This window comes from Vulpes vulpes, chromosome X (genome assembly GCF_048418805.1).
Source record: "Vulpes vulpes isolate BD-2025 chromosome X, VulVul3, whole genome shotgun sequence".
Lineage (NCBI taxonomy): Eukaryota > Metazoa > Chordata > Mammalia > Carnivora > Canidae > Vulpes > Vulpes vulpes.
The window spans coordinates 52,189,818-52,212,496 of NC_132796.1; the positions used below are offsets into that span (position 1 = coordinate 52,189,818).

Sequence of the window (22,679 nt, forward strand, 5' to 3'; positions counted from 1 at the left end):
AGCCCAGAATGCCATTTAGTGTTTCTTGTGGTCACTTAGAAGGTCTTCACCATGGACATCTTTGTAGGAACATGCTTTAGGAAACTCCGTTTCGAATGCAGGGTAAATGCATTCCAATTTGATCCTGTCACACAGAACCAGGGAAGAACCTCTTGGGCAGAGTGCTTCCTTGATCTGCTGGCCTCAGCCTCCCTCCTTACTGCTTTGAGTGCATAAATTGAGGAAGATAAAGGGCTTTGTGTCAGAGTTTGGGTATTTTCATTGTCAAATAATCTGATACTGATTTATTTTTTTAAGATTTTATTTATTGATTTGGTAGAGAGAGAGAGCACAACCAGGAAGAGCAGCAGAGGGAGAGGGAGACTCAGACTCCCCACTGAGCAGGGAGCCCGATGCAGGGTTTGATCCCAGGACACCGGGACTGTGACCTGAGCCGGGGTCAGCTGCTTGACCCACTAAGCCACCCAGGCGCCCCTGATACTGATTTTTTAGGGATTCTCTTTCAAGAAGTTTAAAAAGTAGATGGGTATTTCACTCTGCACAGTTTTACTACATTTTGTATTTCATTTGGGGCTGCACATGGGGAAATAGTGTGTTTTACTTTGCAGCTGAGCCACAGACTACCACACCACAGGGAGAATTCTAAATCTTGGAACTAGTTCTGGAAATGCACTGGGCTGTGTGTACAAAAGTGCTAACAGAGAATATAAAAAAGAGTCAGACCCTAGATCTCGAGTAGAAAAATCCAAACTTCTCACCGAAATCACCAATTCGCAGTGACTTTGTGAGCAGAGATCCAGTGTCTGAGAAAAGTAGACTTTCATATAGGTGAGTTTGTTTCCTGAAGCTAGAAGCTAGTTTTGAAGAGCCAGCTTCACTGGAGCCAGAGTCAGTGGTGGATCCTTTGAGTTTGTAGTTTTGATTTAAATTTACCTTCAAATCCACCCCATCCCACTCCATGATTACCCTGTTACGTGTGAGGGTGGATTCATGTTCCTAAGGCTCTTTTGACATGTCACTTTCCTACTCTCAAGTTTCAGGGGCCAGTGGATCAGATATATTCAGGACCTTCCAAAATTTGCCCCAGGCCTTTATTTCTAACCTCATTTCCTAGGACTCCCAGTGGCAGCCAGGTTGGGCTCCTCCTCTTCCTCAAGCCCACCTTTTCCCACCTTCTCCTTTAGCACTCTGCATGTCTTGTCAGAGGAGCTGGCCTCCATCCTAGGAGGAGATAGGTATGTGATCTGGGTCATACCTTAGATAGGTATGTGATCTGGGTCACATTATTCTTCCCTGAGCCCCCCTCTCTCTCTATGTAAGAGTGAGAGACTGAGAGACTGAATGAAGAGACTTCTTTGTAGGGTCCTTTTCAACTTTATCATTGTGTGGATGAATGTCAGTCTTTGCTTTTTCCTTAGTTGTCCCAGGACACAGGGTCCTTTTCTCTTTTGTGTCTCTGCAGCATTTACCATTCATTGTTTGAGACTGTAGTTAACATTTTTATGTTCTGCCTTCAACTACCTTTTGAAGATATGTTTGTAAACTGAGAAAGCCTTTTGGTAGACCCAACTTGTTTCCTTAGGATGTGGGTGAGGGGGAGGACTGTTGAGTATGTTCTCCTTTGGACTTCTACCTTGTGTCTAGAAGCTTAGAGACCGTGGGGTTCATGAAAGAGATTCTCTTATTCCCCTTCTTGGGAGAGTGGGATGTTTCTTTGAGAAGAGGCACATATCTACGACATCGAGACCGAACGAAGGATGCAATCTCCTGGAGAATTCCCTCTGGTCTGTTCTGGGGCTGGTAGGTCTGTGCTGACTATCTGCATTGGCTGTCCTCTGCCATCCTTCCAGGAGAATCAGACTCCTGGCATTTAGGGTTAGGATGAGGACTTCATCTTTCACTGTGCATTTCAGGGCCCTGTTTGATTATGATCGAACTCGGGACAGCTGCCTGCCAAGCCAGGGGCTCAGCTTCTCCTATGGTGACATTCTGCATGTCATTAATGCATCTGATGATGAGTGGTGGCAGGCAAGATTGGTGACCCCACATGGAGAAAGTGAGCAAATCGGTGTGATCCCCAGTAAGAAGAGGTGAGTTGTCATGCTCGTGAGGTCTTCCTTGCCCTCTTCCTGGTATTGATTTCTTTTTTATCTATTATACTATAAGTTGCTTGAGAGCAATGAATGTGCTTTATTATTCCTCTGTTAGAGAGTTGGTGCTTAAGACATGGTTATGACTCAGTGAGCCAAAAAGTGGCTGCTGAGACCATGCACTGGCAGTAAGTAACAGGACTTCTTTCTGACTCCAAAACAGGGTGGAAAAGAAAGAAAGAGCTCGATTGAAAACCGTGAAGTTCCATGCCAGGACGGGGATGATTGAGTCTAACAGGGTAAGTAGGGATCCCCAAGGAAGTCAGCCAATATGAGAAGAGGAGTAAGAAGCTTGGAGTCTGTCTGCTGGATAAGAGAACTGGGGAGCACAACAGAATATCTCTTTTTCAGGGGGCTGGCTCTGTCCTATCAGAACACTGACTGCTTTTCAGAAAGCAGGGAGAGGGCACTCAAACTCTGTGTCCTGTCTGTACTCCTAACCCCCTGGGTTACTGGCTCTTGAAGATGTGTTGGAGTTCGACTGTCTGGAAGGCTGACTTGTTCTGGGCACATGAAGCCACTTGTGGGTATCTCCCTGGCCGCAGACCCTGTCAGAGCTGTGGAGACCCTGAACAGAACCTGGCCTTGTTACCCAGCAAGGAAGGCCAGCCTCAGAGCTCTGACCACCCCTCAGACCAACAAGGCATGAGGGCTCAGTCATTCACCCCTTTTCTTCTATGAGCTTTGTAGGCCAAAGAGCTTTTGGAGCAGTAGAGGTAAGAGAGACACGGAGTAGATGACTCTGTGTGTATCAGTGGCACCTTAGGGATGTGTCCAGGAGGCTACAGTGACCTTTGTCCTTTAGAAAGTGCCAGTGAGTGCTGTGAGTCTGGATTAGGTAGAAACCTCTAACATCCCTACAACATTTTCCTGTAAACATAATTTCCTCCTACATCAACTTTCATTTAATCTCATAGACTCCATTTGTGAGAGATGATCTTTTATTTAGCTCACCATTGTCTCCATTTTAGTTTTTCTTGCATGCTTTAAAATCCATTGTTCTGTTTTTTTTTCTTCTGTCCTTCCCCTCCATCTTCATGTTCTTTCACAGTCGATCAAAACGAAACGTAAAAAGAGTTTCCGCCTCTCTCGAAAGTTTCCATTTTACAAGAGCAAAGAAAACATGGCCCAGGAGAGCAGCATACAGGAACGTAAGTAGCAGCAGGGTACAGAGAGCAGACTGCCCACAGCCCCACCCTCTCTTCCTCATTTGCACCTCCCCTAATGAGAAGATGGGGAAAGTGTGTGTGTGTGTGTGTGTGTGTGTGTGTGTGTGTGTGTGTGTCTGTCCCTGTCTATCTGTTCATGTGTGCATGTGTGCGCGTGCATACTTGCTTATTTGCGGAGTCAGCATAGAAATTGGCCTGCACAGGGAGATATTGGGTCTCTCTTATCCAGCTTCTCACTCTGAAAGAATGTTGGAAGTTCTAAGGACCAACTGGTTCCAAAGCTGGCCTACCAGGACTCCCCTGGCACTGACGTTGGGGGTCCGGTGAAGCTCTCCTGTGGGAGTGATGAGCAGTTTTCAGCCACAGTGTCAGGTTTAGAAGAATGGTTTTTCAAGAGAACCAGGTCTAGGGACTCCGAGTTGCTCTCCTGGCTTCTTCCTCCTGTGATTTCTTTCCCTAACTTTACTCATCTACGTTAAGAGAAGAGCCTTTTCTTCCCTGGACACCTGGAGTTGGACCTGCTTCTTGAATTACATGCATGTGCATATGCACCCTGGATGCCCACACAGCTCCAATAGGCTCACTGTCATCCCAGAGTGATTCCAGAGCCAGCCTTCAAAATAAAATCCTTCCTGCTTAAAGGAATTGATGTGCAAGGGGGATTATTCAACATTGTCTAAATAAAAATTTATTGAACAACAGTAAACAGTAGAAAAGGCCAGAAGCTAGGCTAAATGGACTTTTAAGAACCAATATAATCCTGAGAAATATTTGTATTCTACCATATGCCTCAGAAATGAATTGCTGACCCTAACCTTACACACCAGGTCAAAGTGGTGAAATACTTCTCATATGGCTTGTGGTGAATTGTAAACCTCTCTTCTCCTGCCTCACAAAGAGAGGCCTTGGGGTCCTGGGCTGTTGGGACTGACAGGAGACTGACTTTGTCTAGGCCGGCCGGATTCATGGTCATGGTCTACGCAGGTCTTGCCATCTGGAGCGATAGCTAGTAGATCCAAGGGTACCTTCCTCCAAATGGAGGGTTATGGGTCATAATCCTGGGTAGCACAGTAAGAAGTACCATGTGCAGTTGGTTCTGCTCGTGAGCAATAAGAGAGGGTCTGATGTGAGGTAACCACAGTTCATTGGATCAGCCCCGGAACCTCTGTGCTGGATCTAACCTGAGGAGGGTTCGCTGTTGCGTGGCCCAGCTCTGAGGGTCAGGGGTTGCCTGTCGGGTGAGAGTTGAAACTTGCCTAGTGCTTATTCTCCAGAAGCTGATCTCATCCCCTGTGGTCTGCACAACTCCGGTCAGCTTTGAAGGCCATAGCTGAGACTACGTGAAGCTTTCCCTGAAGGGTTTGGACAGAGTCAGTACTAGGCAAAAGCTCCTTGGGATGATGGTGATTCTGCTAGCTCTCTTGTGCTCCCTCAGGGAAATGGTGATTACAGGGGCAGAGCCAGAGACCGGGGCTCTGCAACTACAAGTCAACCAAAGCAGGGACTCTAAGCCTTAGAAAGTCGCCTGTCCTGTCCTGTCCTGTCAGGCTATAGACTATAGACCACCTCAGAAAGGTAGTCCACTCTGAGGCTCTCCAGCAGCAAGTCGGGCAGTATGAAGCACAGGGATCTTGTCCGACCCGGGGCATTCTTTCTATAGCAACGTTCTTAACCCCACTATGATTATAGGGCTTCACAGTATTTCATACTCCTGTCACTAATGCTCACCTGGCTCTCTATTCTTCCTTCCCCTTGTCTTTTTTTCTCTATTTTCTCTTTTGTCCCAATTCTTTCCTTCCCTCCCTCCCTCCCTCCCTCCCTCCCTCCCTCCCTCCCTCCCTTTCTCCCTCTCACTTTGTCCTTCCTGTCTGTGAAATCAGGACTTCCCTGGGTTAAGTGACGATTATTATGGAGCAAAGAATCTGAGTAAGTCAAACTTACACACCACTAACTGTATTTCTGGCATGAGTGGAGATGCTGGGGTTGGGGGTGTAGGGAACGTGGGTGAGGGCAAGGGGGAGGGGAGGACAGTGTTGTGAGAACTCTGACACCACAGCAGGAGGTGGAACAAGTGACTCTGAATGTCACAACTTTCGCTCTGGATCACTGGCACCCTGATAAAAGCCCATCATTCATGTCTGTGTTTCCCTTTTGTACCTTGAAGGGGTGGGGAGCCATCCTGGCGCCCTGCCTCAGAAATGAGGTGGGCAAGAAGCACCTCCCCAGGGATGACCACTCAGCTCATCTCTAGCCTATTATTGAGGTGAGGGGTGCCTGCTGGTTGGCTTCTCCCAGTGACACAGCACTAAAGAATTGGGCTTAGGAATGAGCTGTTTCAGTCTCTCTAACTAGGGGCAAGAGTACTGTGAAGCCCTTTACCCATCGTGCATCTGGGACATCCCAGCAGGTTCAGGGGCCTCAGGAAACAGCCATGGGCTGGCTTTCCATGGAACATCTCTAAGGGTCTAAGCTGGTTGGGGCAGGGGGGGTCTCAGCAGCATTTATGGACCATATATGTATTTAGTGCCTTAGCTAGGGAAAACTCTGACCTCTCCTCTCTGGAAAATAATTCAAGAGTGAAATATGAAGGGACCACGATGACAGCATCTTAGCAGCACCTCCCTCGTGCACAGAGGGGACATACACATGGCTGTGGCAGGCAGGTTCTGTCAGTGTATACTCTCCTTCAATAAGTAATAAAGGCGTGAAGGTAAAGGAGCTTCCTCAGAGGGTCAGGAACCAGCCTTGGGCAGCGACTCATCCAGTTCTTCCTATGGGGGCCACAGCATATCACAGTCTGGAGCAGTGTCATCTTGGCTGAAACGAGCAGTGTCTCTGTCCATAGTTTGTTGTGTTTGTGCTTCATCTTCATTTGCCTGTCGTCTTGGGAGTGGTAAGCTTTGTTTGGGCCACACAGTACCTTGTGCCTCCTTTGAGTGTGGCTGCTGTGCCCACACTTCGATGAGGGTAGGCACAGTGGTCTGAGACGGGATGGCTGTCTTGGCCTACAAGTGTTCTGTGTCCATTGTTTCTGTGTTTTGACATGTCTGTCTTAATGTGGACAGAGGAGCATCTTCCCTCACCACTAGGCCAAGCTAGGAGAAGGAGGCTACGTGATAGTGGTGGCAGGAGGGCTGTTGGTCCTACTGAACTGTCAGAGCATCATTCCCTGTTGACAGCTCCAACCCAGCCATTGGTTAGCCTCTTAGTTCTGGAGCACTGCCCAACTCTGTACTTCAGGGGCTCTGCCTGGGGAGGAGATTCAAGAGCAGCCTGGTCCCTGGACTTCTCTTTGCCACTGTCACTGCCTTTCCTTTCCTATTGTTAGTCTTGGGAGATGTGTTTTGAGATAGGATTTGGAAACCATCCAAGTCAGTTCTCTGGATTCAGATGAAGAGGATGCTGCCAAAGGATGGAAGACTTGTAGCATTAGGGAGGGATTTGGCAGACTGAGAGGGCTCTGGGGACAAGAATGAGGTGGCCAGGGGCTCAAGGTTGGAGCTCTGCCTCCCACTTGGTAGCCTGGATGTGGCAGGCCTCCTGTGGCCTGACTCGGTGGCAGCTCAGTGTCTTGCCTCCTAGAGGATTTGAGTTTTGTGCCGCGTGTGACCTCTCAGTGGTGTGTTCTGAATCAGAGTCTTCTTTCTTGTTGGCTTGCAGAGGGAGTGACATCCAACACCAGTGACAGCGAAAGCAGTTCCAGTAAGTGTGTGTCATTCTCCCCCATGTTGTGTGGCTCCACTACGTGTCCCAGCCATCCTCATTCCACTGTTGCATGGCTGCCATATCTGTTCAGAGGCTAGTGCTTCTTTTAGCCACGTACACTTTGAGATCCTGGAAATGCTGTGGCCATTTTGTCCTTATGGGGTGGGGTTTGGGCCATGAATTAAAGGAGAGTATAAGGCCTGCACTTCGGGTCAGGACCTGGCTTAAAGCTGTCCCTGGGGCCCTGGGAAGGGTGAGCTGCCAGTAAGTAAATCCCTGCCATGGGCATCCTGGGCTGTAAATGCTGCCATTTTTACAGACTTGCCTAGAGACCAACAAATGGCTCCTGTGGGATATTGTCCTGAATTGCCTTTCCAGGTCTCTAGGTCCTCCTGGGTTAAGCCTCGGTGTCTTTTGTCTTTTTGCTGGGTTAAGTGATCAGGTAACTGCCCAGTTGTCCTCCAGAGATCCCGTGATCAAGCCACAGAAGCCACATTTGGAACCCCACGAACTTTGGGAACACTGGCCTCTGGCAAACTGTGCCTAGAGGTCTTATACAATCTGCCCACGGGTCTTAGGCTCAGAGGAAGCCTATGAGCAAGCATCCTGGGACTTGATGCAAATACTGCCTTCCCCAGCACTGCCATCAGCCACTTGGGACTTCCAGGCACCCAGAACCAAGTGGTTTGGTGACTATTTTAGGAAAAGTTAACAATTGTTAGGATATATGGAGCTCTACCATGAGGAGAGAGCAGGGCTCAGCATTGCTCATAAAGGGCACTGGGGACCTTAGCCCAGCCTTGAGTCCTTTGGATATTTCTTCCAGTGTAGGGGGGTGTATAGGTAAACCCTTAAAAGGGCAAAGTCAGTCTGCAACTTGGGGGGCCTGCATGAGTACCCTGACTCCCCTGTCTACAGATTAGGGGACATGGGCAGTGTTTCTCAACGAGTTAAAGCTTCCCCATGGTTCTTACCAAAGCAAGAGGGTAGTTGAGCATAGTTGACAGTTACCTGTAAGAATAGTTCCTGAGAAATTGGGGTGGTTTTTGGTGGAGGCTTCACGGCTTCTGGGTCTTGTCTCTTTGGTCAGCTATATTTTGCTGGATGAGAGGACTCCTGACTCCTGTTCCAGGGGTGGTGAAGGGCTTCTATGCTTTCTTGCCAATGGGTAGCAGATAGGGCCACGTGGCAGGTGGTAACAAGTACCACTTGACAAGGCTGTTTTCTGGCAGAGGTGGGGTGAGGTGGATGTTGTAGGGGGACCAGGACATAGGCAGATTATAAAGTGCTAACATGTCTCCCTTTTTTGTTGCAGAAGGACAAGAGGATGCAATTTTGTCATATGAGCCAGTGACACGGCAAGAAAGTAAGCCGCCGTCTGAGAGTCTTGCCTTCAAGCTAGTTTCGTGGTCATGGGGCCCAACACCGGGGTTGGTGGCATCAATAGAGGGAAGAACATGAGGGAGTAGGAAGGCACATCCTACTCATTGGCTTATTGCACATCTGGCCCCTGGGCATCTTCTTCTCTTCTATGCCTTCCTAGTGTTAGAGAAAAGGTGGAAGAGGGGCGCCTGTGGCTCAGTCAGTTAAGCGTCTGCCTTCAGCTTGGGTCATCCTGGGATCGAGCCCCATGTCGTGCTCTCTGCTCAGCAGGGAGCTTGCTTCTCCCTCTGCCTGCCCCCCATCCCTGCTCATGCTCTCTCTCACCTGTCTCTCAAGTAAATAAATAAAATCTTAAAAAAAAAGAAAAGGGGGAAGGAAACCCAGTGTGCACCCCTCACTCTACCTTTGTTGCTGCCAAGATGCCTTCCAGAGGATAGGACAGGTTTACAAAGATGGCAAGGATCAGTTTCAGTGGCTGTGACCATTGCCTAAACAAAGGTCCCAGTCCCTCCCTGTAGTGGCTCCTTAGAAAAAACCTTGCTTAGCTGCTGGTGCCCATGCAGAGATTTCTCCCAAATCTGTTGGGAGGGGAGATGCTTCTGATTTCAGACTTGCCTTGGATTTAGATATTTTCCAATTAAAAGCCCTTTGATGTCTTTGTATTTAAAAGCCAGAAAATGGCTGTGAACACTGTCCTGAGTGGCAGCTCCAGAGCCTCAGTGCTCTAGGCAGACTTGGAGGTAGAACAGGCTATCTGGTGGGAGGCCTTGCTCATGACCTCCATGCTCTCTTTGTCCAGTTCACTATGCAAGACCTGTGATCATCCTGGGCCCAATGAAGGACAGAGTCAACGATGACCTGATATCGGAGTTCCCACATAAATTTGGATCCTGTGTGCCGCGTAAGAGCCCGGGAAGGTTTTGGAAGGGAGGCTTTAGTGCCCTGGGAACTATTACTCTGATGTTTTACGGAAGGGGTCTGGGGCAGGTTCTAGGGTTCTCTGGGAACAAGGGTGTATGTAACGCTCTGGAAGAGATTAGGCAGCAGTAGATTTTCACAAGGCTGATGGGGTTGAGAGGCCTAAGCCATCAGGTTGGCCTGCTTCCTCCCTTGGAGAAAAGTTTAAGTGAGGAGGGTCAGGGAGAATTGGACTACTGGGGGCCCAGTCCAAGTGGTGTTGGCCTAGCCCTGTGGACAGCTCGTTAGGTTTGCTGGCTCCTGTCCCACATTTGGCATCTTCTGCCAGGTTACGGCCTAGGAAACTATACCTTTCTGGTCCAGTGTAAAGCAGATAGCTCCCTGTGTGAGACCTGGTGGTTATAAGAGAAGTAGGCAAGAAAAACTTCTTTCAAGCTACTTCCCTTCCCGCCACCCCACATGCTCACCTGGAGAATACTGGAGTGGCCCTGGGACCCTGGTGAGAGAGGAACATGTCATCTCTTTTGGCCTGGGGCAAGTCATTGTCCTTGGGCCATATAGATCTCATCTCTTCCTTCAGATACCACTCGGCCTCGACGTGATAATGAGGTGGATGGACAAGACTACCACTTTGTGGTCTCCCGAGAACAAATGGAGAAGGATATTCAGGACAACAAGTTCATCGAAGCAGGCCAATTTAATGATAATCTCTATGGGACCAGCATCCAGTCAGTGCGGGCAGTTGCAGAGAGGGTAAGAGAGGATAACCCTCAAAAGAAAAACCGAAGGGTTCCTGCTGACATTCTGTTAGGGTCCTCTTCCTTTCAGCACAGGGCCTACTGAATGGCACTGCTGACCAAAGCTGTGCCGGCTCTGCATGTTCTCAGGCCCTGCATAGAGGTGGCTGGCCATCTCCATGCAACTCACCCCAGCTTGTCACCGGCATGAATACGGACCCCTCTGTAGATGTGGCCTTTTCTGGCTAGTAGGAGCAAAATGGGGGCCTGGGTGTTGCCTCAGGGGTAGAATCTTCTAGGCCTCTCAGAGTGGTCCTGGCTTCCTCTCAGCCAGATGTTTGGGTTGCCACTGGGTAAGGGCCTGGGGCTGGGTAGACTGGAACTGGGCAAGCTGATAAAGAGTCTTTGCCTTTTCAGGGCAAGCACTGTATCTTAGATGTTTCTGGCAATGCTATCAAGAGGCTGCAGCAAGCACAACTTTACCCCATAGCCATTTTCATCAAGCCCAAATCCATTGAAGCACTTATGTAAGTATTTGCAAGACTCAGACTCTCCCAGCTAGGAGAGGGCCCTGGAAAGGAACAAAAAAATAAACTGATTTGCTGGGCAGGGGTAAGACCTGGTAGAAGCTCAGAGGAAAGTCTGCACCCTGGCTGGTCACCCAGGGCTCCTTCTGATTTGAGTGTCCACGCACATGTATTCCAGTTGCACTTTTAAACCTGGAAGGTTTGAGGAAGATGTTAAGCCATGGGCAACTGTTACTCTCAGGGCAGCTAAGCAGATTTTTAGGGAACCTGGGGGCAATCCTTTATGTTAATCAAAATGTAGAATCTGGGGGGCACCTGGATGGCTCAGTCTGTTGACCATCTGACTCTTGATTTCTGCTCAGGTCATGATCCCAGGGCCCTGAGATGGAGCCCCACTTCGGGCTCCACACTTAGTGGGGAGTCTGCTAGAGATCCTCTGTCTGCCCCTCCCACCACTTGTGCTGTCTCTAAAGTAAATAAGTAACTCTTAAAAAAAAAAAAGTTGTTCTCTCCCTCAGCCCCTGCCCTCCTCCCCTCCCACCACAGCTCATGCTCACTTGCTAAAACAAACAAACAAACAAAACAAAACAAACAAACAAACAAAACTACATAGAATCCAGTTTGGTATCATTTTTCTCCTCTGTCTTTGGCAGGGAAATGAACCGACGGCAGACATACGAACAAGCAAATAAGATCTATGACAAAGCTATGAAACTGGAGCAGGAGTTTGGAGAATACTTCACAGGTGAGAATACCTGCTGCCCAGCTCAGGTAACGTGGGACCAGCCAGACAACTTTAAGTGTCTCCAGAAGGCTTAGATACCCTGCACAGACTTTTTGGATGCTTTGGAGATCAGATCTTTCCAGAATACTCAAGTTCCTTCCATCCAGCTGGAGGAGTTTAGCCAGTTTGTAGTATCAACCACCACCACCAACTGCTGCCTTGGATCATTTTATTCGTCTTCTCTTCCTATCCCAGATTGTAGGCTCCCTATGTTACTTTGCTTCTCTCTCTCTCTCTCTCTCTCTCTCTCTCTCTCTCTCTCTCAACTCCTTCCCTACCCTCCATCTAGTACTAGGTTTCACATGTTTTAGGTGTTGATGATGATGATTCCTCAGTGTGGTCTTCAAGTTGTCTGTCACTGTGTTTGTGTATGTGTGTGTTATATGGCCACCTATTTTACAAGGTCAGTTCCTAAAAGATTGTTAAAGTTTCTATGTCATCTGTTGCTTACCTTTAAAGTAGAGTCACAGGGAGGTGGGTGGGGGGTGGGTAGGTGGATGGCAGGGATTAGGGAGGGTGTCATCCCTGTTTGAGATGAGCACTGGGTATTGTTTGTAAGTGATGAATCACAAAATTCTACTCCTGAAATTGATATTACACTATATGTTAACCAACTAGAATTTAAAGGAAAAAATTGAAAAAAAAAGTACAATGACATTTATGTGCAGGTTAGTACTGAGTAAACCCCAGCTGGTAGTGCTGCTGGGTAAAGCGGGGGAAGAATTCGTAGCCACACTCTCAGACCCTGGGTTTTAGAGCTCCATTTACTGTTAACATCTATGTCCTTGTTTGCTGGGCCAACCTCTGATGTATAGCAGAAGTCATGACCCCAGGAGCACTGCCTCTTGCTAGAAATGGTTTTTTTGGTTCTCTGGATAACTGGGATTTTCCAGATCTTCTACAGAGGCCATTTACAGTGACCAGCTGCTGGCTTCATGGCTGCCAAGAGCAATGGGAGCTGCAAAGCCTGGCATTTAAGGGGCGCTCAGTAAACGTTGTTTGAACAATACATTTTCTTGCTCGTTGCCACTTAGAGTCTCACCGTCTCAGTGAGGTGACCTTGAGCTGTGGGCTTCCAGCACCTGCCCTTTTCCCTCCTGGCCCTGGGCTCACAGGCTGGTGAAACCACGTGGGCATCTCGGCCAGGCTGAGCTGTAGGGTGATGGGGCAGGCTAGATTGCTGGGTTCGGGGTGCTGTGGAGCACACTAACAATTCCATTTTCCTCTCCACTTTAGCCATTGTACAGGGTGACTCACTGGAAGAGATTTACAACAAGATCAAACAAATCATCGAGGACCAGTCTGGGCACTACATTTGGGTCCCATCCCCTGAAAAACTCTGAAGAATCCCCACCAAGCACTCTCTTGTGAACAGAAGACATCAAGTCCCTCTTCCCTCCTCCCTCTTCAGTCCTGTCCCCACCAGGAGAACAAATGACTACTGTTCTTGTCCCCTTTTTTAGATATGTCCCAAAAATTGAGTTTTCTAGTCCTGTTCTGTTTTTTTAAATCTTCATTTTGTTTTAGTTTATTTTTTGGGATGATGCCATCTCACTCATCATGTGACTGTGCCCATTCCTGCATGGACCTTTCCCAAGCGCTAGCACAGGTGCAAATCCATCAGAGTCATTGTTTTCATAAAAACCAAGCAGAAGTGACGAGAAGAGAGGAGGACTGCTGGAAAGCCAGGCTCCGGACAGCTGCACGGCTTGTGAAGCGAGCTCAGTGTGCCGCGTGCTGAGATGCCCCCGGGCATTTTGGCCTCTTGTGCTGCCATCATGCAGTGCTGAACGGTGCAACGTATGGTGACAGAAAGTATCTTATTTATAGATAGATATATATATGTAATTTATATAAAATATATAGAAATTATTATATATATATATTATACACTCTCATATAATATATATATATTCACACACACTCAGACTAGAAAATTTATGGAGACTTCATCAATGGTACTGTGTTATTAGAGAAATGCTTTAATTTTCATATTCCAATCAGATGGCATCTTATATCCCAACTGGTTGGGGAGGTATCAAAAGTGGTAGTAAGTGCTGTACCAGGGGCACTCACATTCGGTCATTCTCTTGAAAGCTGGGCTTTTCTCTCGGCGGGGTCAGCCAGAGGGCCTTTCCTCGGGTGAGAGGGGTGGACACTTGACCCTGAAACAGCTGCTGCCCCGGAGATGGAGTCAGTCCGTGTGCAGAAAGCAAGAGAATGGCTAACAGTGCTCCAGATTAAATTGCCTATTGTTCTATGCCACCTGATGTGTCTGCATGAGAGGTTTCCTTTTTGTTCATTTTTAAGCTGCTGTTAAACCAAAACCATGTTGTGCTACCGTGTCAGCCTTTTCATTATTCCAAATTTTACTTTTACTATTTAAGTGAATGCGTAGACTCCAATTGACAGTGTTGTAAAGGCTTATTGACATTGTGGAGGAGCCGGGCCTTGTGAAAGGAGGTGAGCAGGCATGGCTGTCCAGGCAGCAGAGGGGGGAGCCAGGGCTCTGGGTGGGAGCACATCCCTTTACTCGTGCAGGGAATGTGCTGGACTCCCCCAGGCTCCTTGGTGGGACCCCCCCAACGGTGACAGGGAGTCACTTGCTGTCCACGCTCGGACAGCAGGACGGCCCTGGGCTTGGCCAGCCATGTAATGAGAAGTTGGATCTGGGTTTTTTTTTTGCAGCTGCTCCATATGCCCTACCCCAGCACATGCACCAACAGCTGGTAGCTGACTGTTTCTTCAGGCAGAAAGCAGATTTTCAGGCCTTCTGTGTGACCCCATAGAACTAAGATTCCCTTGCTGGTAAGACGGGAAGCCGTGGGTTTTTTTTTTTCCCAGAGTCAGAAAGCTGTGACTACGGTCAAGGGAGGTTTTCTCTGACCATGCAAGTGCAGGCAGCAGCTGTGGCTCGGGCCCACCCTGCCACACTCCCTGGATGCCACCAAGCCTCCTTTACCCACTCGCTGGGTGGGACACTGGGGAGAACATGCATGTGCTTGGCCTTGGGATCCAGTCCGTTGCTCCCTAGTCCGCAGTGTTGTGAGCAGTGCAAACACCATGTCGAAAACTCTTCGAGTGCCACCAGCCACATTTAGGAAATGTGTTAACAGTTCTCCTACCAGCATAATGAGGCTAACTGTACAGTGTGGGGTCCAGAATGAGGGTAAAGAAAGAGCAGCAGCTTCACCTGGGCAGTACACTGGATTGAAGGCAATGAGTGATGAAGCGATGGCCAATGGTGATTCTGGTGAGGAGGGGGGTGAGCCGGGAATGGTGACTTCTCTGATGTTAAGTGATGTATCTTCTGAATGATGCTCAACCCTCTGCCCCTCCCAGGGAAGGAAATCAAGATTCAAAGTAAGCATGACACTAGTTGGTTTACCAGTGTTCCTTCCAAGGAGACATATATTTTTTAATAAATGATAGTTGCAATGAACTGTGGCTCAGAGACCTTCTTGAAGGAGTTGAGAAGGGAGGGTGGCAGCACAGCCATAGGAAGAAGTCTCAAACCTTTGGGGCCCAAAAGGCTCTCTACTCAGGGGTGCTGGGGTGGCTCAGTTAAGCATCCGACTTTTGATTTCGGCTCCGGTCAGGGTTTCATGGGTCGTGAGGTCGGGTCCCACATGGGGCTCAGTGTGGGGTCTGCTTGTCTCTCCGTCTGCCCCTCTGCCTTACTCCCCACCACACCCCCACTTGCAGTCATGCACACACGCTCTCTCTCAAAAATAAAATCTTCAGGAGACTCCGGATTTTGTGACCATCAGCTGACTGAGTCAGGTATTCCTCTGGATGGTTCTAGACTACTATGTTTGTACCAGTTCCTTCGTGGGGGCTATATGCTTGGTCTTCTGCTGTGGCCCCAAACCCTGTCCCCCAGAACTGACGAGGTGTGAGGCATGTCCATATTCTTGGTAGCAAGATGCCGACATTTTCCCAAAAGGTTGCCAAGATGGGCAATGCTTGCTGCAGCAAAGACGTTTGCTAGAAAAAGCAGGGGCCAAACTAGCAGTAAGGAGCTGAGTAACAAATATGGCATGGACAAGCTTGGCCTGCCAGCTCCCGGGCTTTCCAGAAAGCACTGAGCTCGGGAAAATGGGAGAGACGGGTCCAGGGTAGGTCCTAGTTGGCAGAGCAGGTGGCAGGCCCCCTGAAGAGAGAGGAGGAGCACTGAGAGCAGGGACGTGGAACACGGCCGATGGCAAAGCGACTTCTGTGCAATAGCCTGAGGAGCCACCCCCGTCCATGATCATGGTCAAGAGACATGACTGATCGAAAGAGAAGCCCTGACGTGTGCGCACTGAGCCACAGGAAGGAGACTCCTTACCTGTTTGTGGCGCTTTACAGTTTGCAGGGGGCTTCCTTTGACATGTCCTCTCATTTGCTAGAATCATAGCCTGATAAAAAGGAGTCCCCAAAGTGCTCCTGGAGGGCTTAAGGGAATCCAGCTCCCAGGTGCCAAGGCCCTGTCACCCCACTCTGTTGAGGCTCAGTCTGTCTCGGCAGCTGCTGTTCCTCCTAGGGAAGCTCAGCCAAAGAAAACTCAGCCCCAGGGGGAAGATACTGAGCAACTCAGAAACCCCCGAGGTAGGCACGACCCGACCCTAAACTCTGTGGTGGCCAGATTGCTAGAGCCCCATCTCTTCATCTCCTCGAGGCAATGCCAGGATATCCCCCAGGTCCTGCCGCTGACGAGTCGGCTTGCTAAGCATGTCTCGATTTCTTCTCTGACAGACCTGAAATGAAAACATTCCTAGGGTGATACAATGACGAAAAAGATTTGTTCGGATCTGAATTGCCGGCCTACTCTGAAGGCCATTTCCTAACAAGGCCAAATCTTTATCTGAAACACGTGTGGAAGTCGTGCTCCAGGACCGAGCTGAGAAGGAGGCAGAGGCGGTGGGGTTGGGGGGGGGAGTCTGGAGATCAAGGGTCAAGTACAACAGGATGAGACTGTGAAAGGACACCAGCCTTGAGCAGAAAGGCGGGTGCTAAAGGACAGTAGAGCCCTTTCCGTAGGGCCAGTGCTTGCTTGCCCGCTGCCAAGCCCTGGAAGCCCGAGGCGTGGGAAACCCTTGTGGCAATGAGACGAGTGGGTGCTGACAGAGCCGCTAGCTGTCTCAGGGCAATCCAATCCAAACAGTGAGCGTCCAAGTTGGGGAGGAGCACACCAGGCTGTCCCAGCCCGCACGCACGGTCTGTTCGGCCTCAGCATTCCCATCGGCCTCAGCATTCCCAGGTCCCGCCCTTCATGCCCGCTCTGGCCTAGGAGTTCATGGCCTCAGTCCCACTGATCCTCCTATCAGGGCAGTCTGTTCCTTGGCTGACACTTTGCCACCACACAAATAACTTCCCGAGGGTCAAATTCCACACGTGGGAAAAAAAACAAAAACAAACTCCACACGTGGGAAAGCCTGTCCCCCATCACCTAGAAGAGAGAACAGACCTGGCCCCAGTGTGCCTTGGCTCCGTTCCCCCCCCCCCCCCCCCCCCCGTGAACAGGGCCTTGGTCCTGTGCGCTCCGTCAGAGAAGAGAGGAGATGCTTTTGCAGTGAAGACCAACGGATTTGCCTCCACAGAGCCGTGCCCACTGTCACCACGTGACACCTGCTGGGGCCTCTCACATCAGGACAAATGAACTACCTGTGTGTCCTGTCCTCACCCCGCCACTGTGCCCCAACTGGAAGCTTCCAGTGGACTTGGAAGGACTGGGAAGCAGGTAGTTTGAGGACCAGCCTTCAGCCCTGTCTGCTCCCGGGCATGTGCCAGAGGGTGTTCTCCTGACTGGCCTTCCTGTCTCCACAGCCTTCCACCACTAGCCCACAGAACTGGCCATTTATGCTCCCTGCTCCCTTGGGGTCCTGGTACCCACAGGGAGTGGTTCAAGCTCCTTACCACAAGCCCCTCTACTGCCAGGCCTTGGCCTTTCTCTCCTACCTCATCTTTTGCTGCGTCCATCCATCCCAGCCCTGAACACCATGGCCCAATGTTTTTGTTTTTATAAGATTTTATTTATTCATGAGAGACACACAGAGAGAGGCAGAGACATAGGCAGAGGGAAAAGCAGGTGCCCTGTGGGGAGCCTGATGCAGGACTCGATCCCAGGACCCCGGGATCACGACCTGAGCTGAAAGCAGACGCTCAACTGCTGAGCCACCCAGGTGTCCCCAGCCCCGTGTTTTTGCTCAGACTTCTCTTTCTGCCCAGTGCTGTTGCCCCATTTTGCTTACCTGGAAAACTCCCCTTAATATTTTTAACACTCAGTTCAAGAGATCCCCCTCCCCAACCACGCTGCCTTTCCTGAAGTACCTCCTCTTCCCTTCCACCTCTTAGGTCGACCTCACTGTCCCCTCCTTTGCGCCGAGAGACCCCATGCAAGACCTTTGGTCATTGTAACAGCCGAGGTTGATTTCGTACTCCCTACGTGAGGGGCAGTGTGCTAAGGGCTTTACCCCTTTTACTTAGTGCACCAAACAGCCCTACGAGGTAGATGCTCACATTACGTACTTTCCCAGGTGAGGAGACCCAGGCACAAAAGGCAGGCGCACAGCTCTTAAGCAGTAGAACCGAGTCAGACACAGGCTGTTTGGGCTGCACTACTTATGCTCCCAAGTGGGAGCCCCTGGGTCGCCTCTCACTTTGCCACACTCGGAACATTTTCTTGTCCTTATCTCCTTCTGTCTTCCTGCCCTCGACTCCTCTTCAAGAGCACAAACAGCCCCATTCATCGTGCCTGCAGCACAGTATTTGTCATGCAGCAGGTGTGAGGTGCAAAAGGAGGGATGCACTAGTCTTGGGCTCGGCCCTGCTGAGGAGAGATTCCACGAGGCCCACACCCGTGCTGAATAGGACTTTTCTGTTGTGTTTTACAGAGAGCTTCCATTCTGAAGTGCCCACAGCTTCCTCTGGGATCTTGTGCCATTAGGACTCCTTTTCGTCTCCAACCATTTCCTCTCCTTTAGCCCCTTCTCCTGCTTTTCGCTCTGCTGACTTCTCACCAAGAGTTAAACAGTCCCCCTGCTCTGCCACCACTTCCTGACTATGCACTCATTCAGAATGCTTGTTGAGCAGCAGAAAGCTCTCAAGTTCAGCCACAACCTCCCCAGCATGAGGTTCAGAGCCTTGACCTGGTGGACGGATGAAAGTGCCATGTCTCTGCTCTCACCATTGAGGTCATTTCTCTCTGGACCACTTCACTTCTTCCTGGACTTCTTCACTCATTCTCTTCCCACCTCCGAAGTGCCACCCTTCTCCTAGGCACCTGGGCCCCAGACTTGATCTATCTCCTTTGGTCATCATATCCAACCTCTTACCAGAACCTGTCAATTCTTTAAGGTATCTGTTCCGTTTGGTCCTTTGTTTCCATCATCACTGTCCCTATCCCCGTGATAGCAAGAGCCACAGCTTGGTGAGCACTTAGTGATAGGCCCTGTATGCAATGCTGAAAACACAATGGCAAGTCGAAGAACATGGTCCCTGTTCCCAAGAGCTTTAGTCTAGTAGGAGGAGGGCAGCAAACAAGTCAGTGACTGAGTATATCATTACACATTAGGCTGAATGCTATGAAGGGCATCTGTAGGATATAGCAACAGAGGATAAATCTAGTGTGGGGACCTGCCTGAGAGAAGGTGCCTCGGGAAGGCTTCTTGGAGGAGGTGACGTTCAGGTTGAGATCTGCAAGATTAGTAGGATCAGACTGGTGGAGGAGGGGGTGTGGGATGCAGTAGAAGGAAGTATTTACCATCCTCCACCGCCCCAATCTGCTCATCTGGGATTATGTCCTGGGGTTTCTGTACCAACCAGCCTAGACCATTTGCCTTTTTACCTGTGAGCTGGGCCTCTGTCTGGAGTGTTTCTAATCCCCACGTCTATGAAACCTTTAGGCTCTGGCTCAAATGCCATTTTCCATGATGATGTCACCGGTCACTCCAGACAGAGCTTTCCCCTTGCTATCCTTCGCACTACTCTTGCAGGTTCCATGGGACTTACCCTGTTCTTCCTTACATGGTAGCTAGCTGTCCATTATATCTTCTGGAAGGCTGATATCTGATATCTTTGCTTCCATCGCAGCAGCTAATATGTGCCAGATGCTCAGTAAATGATTGCGGGGTGAACTTCCTCTTTCTGGACCTCACTTTCTAAATCTAAAACATGAGGAAGTTGCACAGATGAGCTCTAAGGCCTCTCCTATCAGTGGTGATAAAAGAGAATTCTAAAGGACGTGCACTACAAATCCACAAAGAGAAAGTCCATGCCTTTTGCGACTTTTCAGTTCAAAAAACCTGAAGGAACACTGATGCAGATGACGGAGGTTTAAATAGAGCTGCCAAAGATCATGGCACCTGAGCACATTAGGTTTCTACACTATTAAACATTACACACACACAGAGAGGCCAGATGCCTGCTGTGAGAGAGTAAAGGACCCAGAAAAGATGGGTGGACTAGAACAGGGGAAATGTCCTTTTCCCAGCTGGGAAGAGGGGTAGGATTCCGGGACAGCTTAAAAAAAGGTGGTGGGGGGGGAATGTCACAAAGCATGGTGCAGATTCTGATTACTTACAGCTGGGCAAAGAAATGGTGCTAGGGAAAGAGGAGAATGGTATGCCAAACGAGCTGCCCAATGCCCTCGTAAGGAGGCTTCAGGTGCCCCACTGTGGCAGGTAGCAGTTCCCAGAGGGATTTCCTGGTGATGGCTATCTAAGATGAGCATGAGGGGGGGGGGTGTGGGTGGCTGCGTGCAAGGGCAGTAGAACTCCAACCAGGAGGAATGGAGACCATCCCAGTGGCCTGCCAGCAATGACAGACCAGCTATGTCTTGCAGTCGGAGCAATTCAGTGGGCTTTGTGTTTGTACCACTAAACGCAAGCTTTTCGACTTTTGACTCTTCTTGAAGAAGTAGAAAGGTTTGCAAACAACCTCTCTCTTTTGGTTTATCAGAGATGATAAGGTATTCCTAGGTAGACTGAGGGGAAAAATACAAAAAAAAATAAAGAGAGAAAGAAAGAAAAGAAAGAAGGAGGGAGAGAAAGAAAAGAAAGAAGAAAAGAAAGAAAGAGAAAGAAAGAAAGAAAAAGAAAGAAAGAAAGAAAGAAAGAAAAAAGAAAGAAAGAAAGAAAGAAAAAAGAAAGAAAGAAGAAAGAAAGAAAGAAAGAAAGAAAGAAAGAAAGAAAGAAAGAGGAAAAGCCAGGAGGTAAAGGTTCAAAGATTCTCAAATGATCAATCACCCTGCTGTTAAGTAGAGGAATGTCAAAGGAGGAAACAAGGGTGCTACCAGGGTCCACACCATCAGAAGTGAACTGGATAATTCTGGAGAAGAAATGACAAACAGTAGGGAAGGTAGAGGGGAATAAAGACCACAGTCAAGACTACAAGGAGCAGAAGAATGTAAAACAAAAAGAAGTTAAGAACTGCCATCACTGGAGCTGCCCCAGAATAAGCAGGAAACCTTTCCAGGAGGCTGTTAATACAGATCTCCTGGAGCACGAGAGGACGACCAGAGGGAGTCCAGACTTAGCAGGTGCCAGGGAATATGTTACCTACCGCAGGGCAAGCGTCGAAGAGTTGCAAACATTCAAAAGCACTTATTACATACCCAGCTTCACTCTAAGAATTTTGCACATTCATTTACTACTCTGCTCCTCCCAAAAACTCAGTGACTATTGTTACAGACATTTTACAGGTGAAGAAACTGGGGCGTGGAGAGGGTGAGCAATTTGCCAGAGGTCATACAGCTAGTAAGTGCTTCAAAGAGCAAGGATTTGAACCCAAGCGACTTGGTTCTGGGGTGCGTGCTGCTCTGCTACACTGCTTCATCTAGCTCGCACCACCTCCCATCGAGGTTTGTTTCTGCAGTCTGCCTTTTGCCCTCACCATGCCATTGGAACCGTGCTCTCAAAAGTCAGTATGGCTTCTAAGCTACCAGATCTCCTACCTCCACGGGCCTCATACTCATCAACCTGCCTGCCCTATCTGACGCTGTTAAAACATTCTCCCACCCAGAACTGAAACCTCAGCATCGTCTCAGAGTATGCACCTGTAGTAGTCCTCACATTCACCATCACTGTTTTTGCAGCCATTGTTTCCATTCAAGTCTTCATTATCTTTTAAAAGATTTTATTTATTTGTTCATGAGAGACACACAGAGACATAGGCAGAGGGAGAAGCAGGCTCCCCACGGGGAGCCCGATGCGGGGCTCCATCCCAGGACCCACGACCTAAGCCAAAGGCAGATGCTCAACTACTGAGCCACCCAGGCACCCCATCAATTCTTCATTATTTTCATTCAATAAACACATAATTCTGTGTATCAAGCCCTGAGGGTACAGTAGTGACCAAAACGGATAAGTCTCTGCCCTTAGAGAGCTCACTGTCAAGGAGATAGACATTAAACAAATAATTACCTACATACATATATATTTATAAACTGATGAGTGCTGTTAATGAAAATATGTGGCTTTATAAAAGGATGAAATAGGGAGATGACAATGGCCTCCATATTAGTCTTCCTTCCTCTAGATTCTTCCCTCTCCAACCCAATGTACCTACTGTTGCCTAAATTAATATTACTAGAACTGTCTCTGACCCTATAACTCCCCAGCTCAGATTCCTTCAGTGGCTTACAGAATAAAGACCAAACTCTTTACCCAGACATTTGAGATCCTCCCTAATCTGGCTCCAACCTAGCTTTTCCCCACCATTCCCCTTTAAGCACTCTACGCTGCAAAGAAACAGAACCATTCACTGCTCCTTGGATGAAAGACTACGTGCTTTTGTCATACTGTCATTTTTCTTTCTTTTTTATGGCCAGAAATACCTTTCCCCTCATTCCTTATGTCCAAATCCTATGCATCTTTAAAGTCCAGTTCAACCTTCTCCACAAAGTTCTTTTTCATCCCCTCCTTTGGAATCTCAGCAGTTTACCCTCACTTTCATAACACTGGTATTCTACCTTTAAAAGTGTAATAACTCTAAGACAGTAATTGCAATTTTAACCTCTTCCTTTACTAGACTATAAGCTCAGCGAGGACAAGATCTGGGTCCAGACCACAAATAGTCATTGCTTGGTTAGACAGATGAATGAATGAAAAGCTAAATGAATAAATGAACAAACAGATGAATATGTGGCTTCCCCATTGACAATATGGAGGGGCCATAGGAAGATTTTCTTTGATCATGTATTCTCATTGCAGCTTAACAGAGAGCTTGGGAAAGCCATCACATCAAACAAATGCTGCCCATTTCCACCTGTCTCCACTTCTTATTTTTTAAATATTTTATTTAATCTCTACACCCAGCATGGTGCT

The 22,679-nt window shown here is 48.7% G+C and overlaps 1 protein-coding gene across 6 annotated transcripts in view; it reads left to right on the forward strand.

Annotated features, from left to right (window-relative positions):
- DLG3 (discs large MAGUK scaffold protein 3) overlaps positions 1-13,718 on the forward strand; it is a 53,808-nt gene extending 40,090 nt beyond the window's left edge. For 2 of the 6 annotated variants that reach the window (XM_025982916.2, XM_025982920.2), the window contains 10 exons: positions 1,914-2,090; positions 2,314-2,389; positions 3,202-3,301; positions 6,980-7,021; positions 8,340-8,390; positions 9,207-9,308; positions 9,906-10,078; positions 10,480-10,589; positions 11,243-11,334; positions 12,610-13,050. In XM_025982916.2, the coding sequence (XP_025838701.1) occupies positions 1,914-2,090; positions 2,314-2,389; positions 3,202-3,301; positions 6,980-7,021; positions 8,340-8,390; positions 9,207-9,308; positions 9,906-10,078; positions 10,480-10,589; positions 11,243-11,334; positions 12,610-12,716 (1,030 nt within the window). In that variant the 3' untranslated portion in view covers positions 12,717-13,050. Of the gene's footprint in view, positions 1-1,913; positions 2,091-2,313; positions 2,390-3,201; positions 3,302-5,199; positions 5,246-6,979; positions 7,022-8,339; positions 8,391-9,206; positions 9,309-9,905; positions 10,079-10,479; positions 10,590-11,242; positions 11,335-12,609 lie in introns of all 6 variants that reach the window. The other 4 variants (XM_025982918.2, XM_025982921.2, XM_025982917.2 and 1 more) reach the window with 4 other exon arrangements.
- Positions 13,719-22,679: the final 8,961 nt, after the last annotated feature.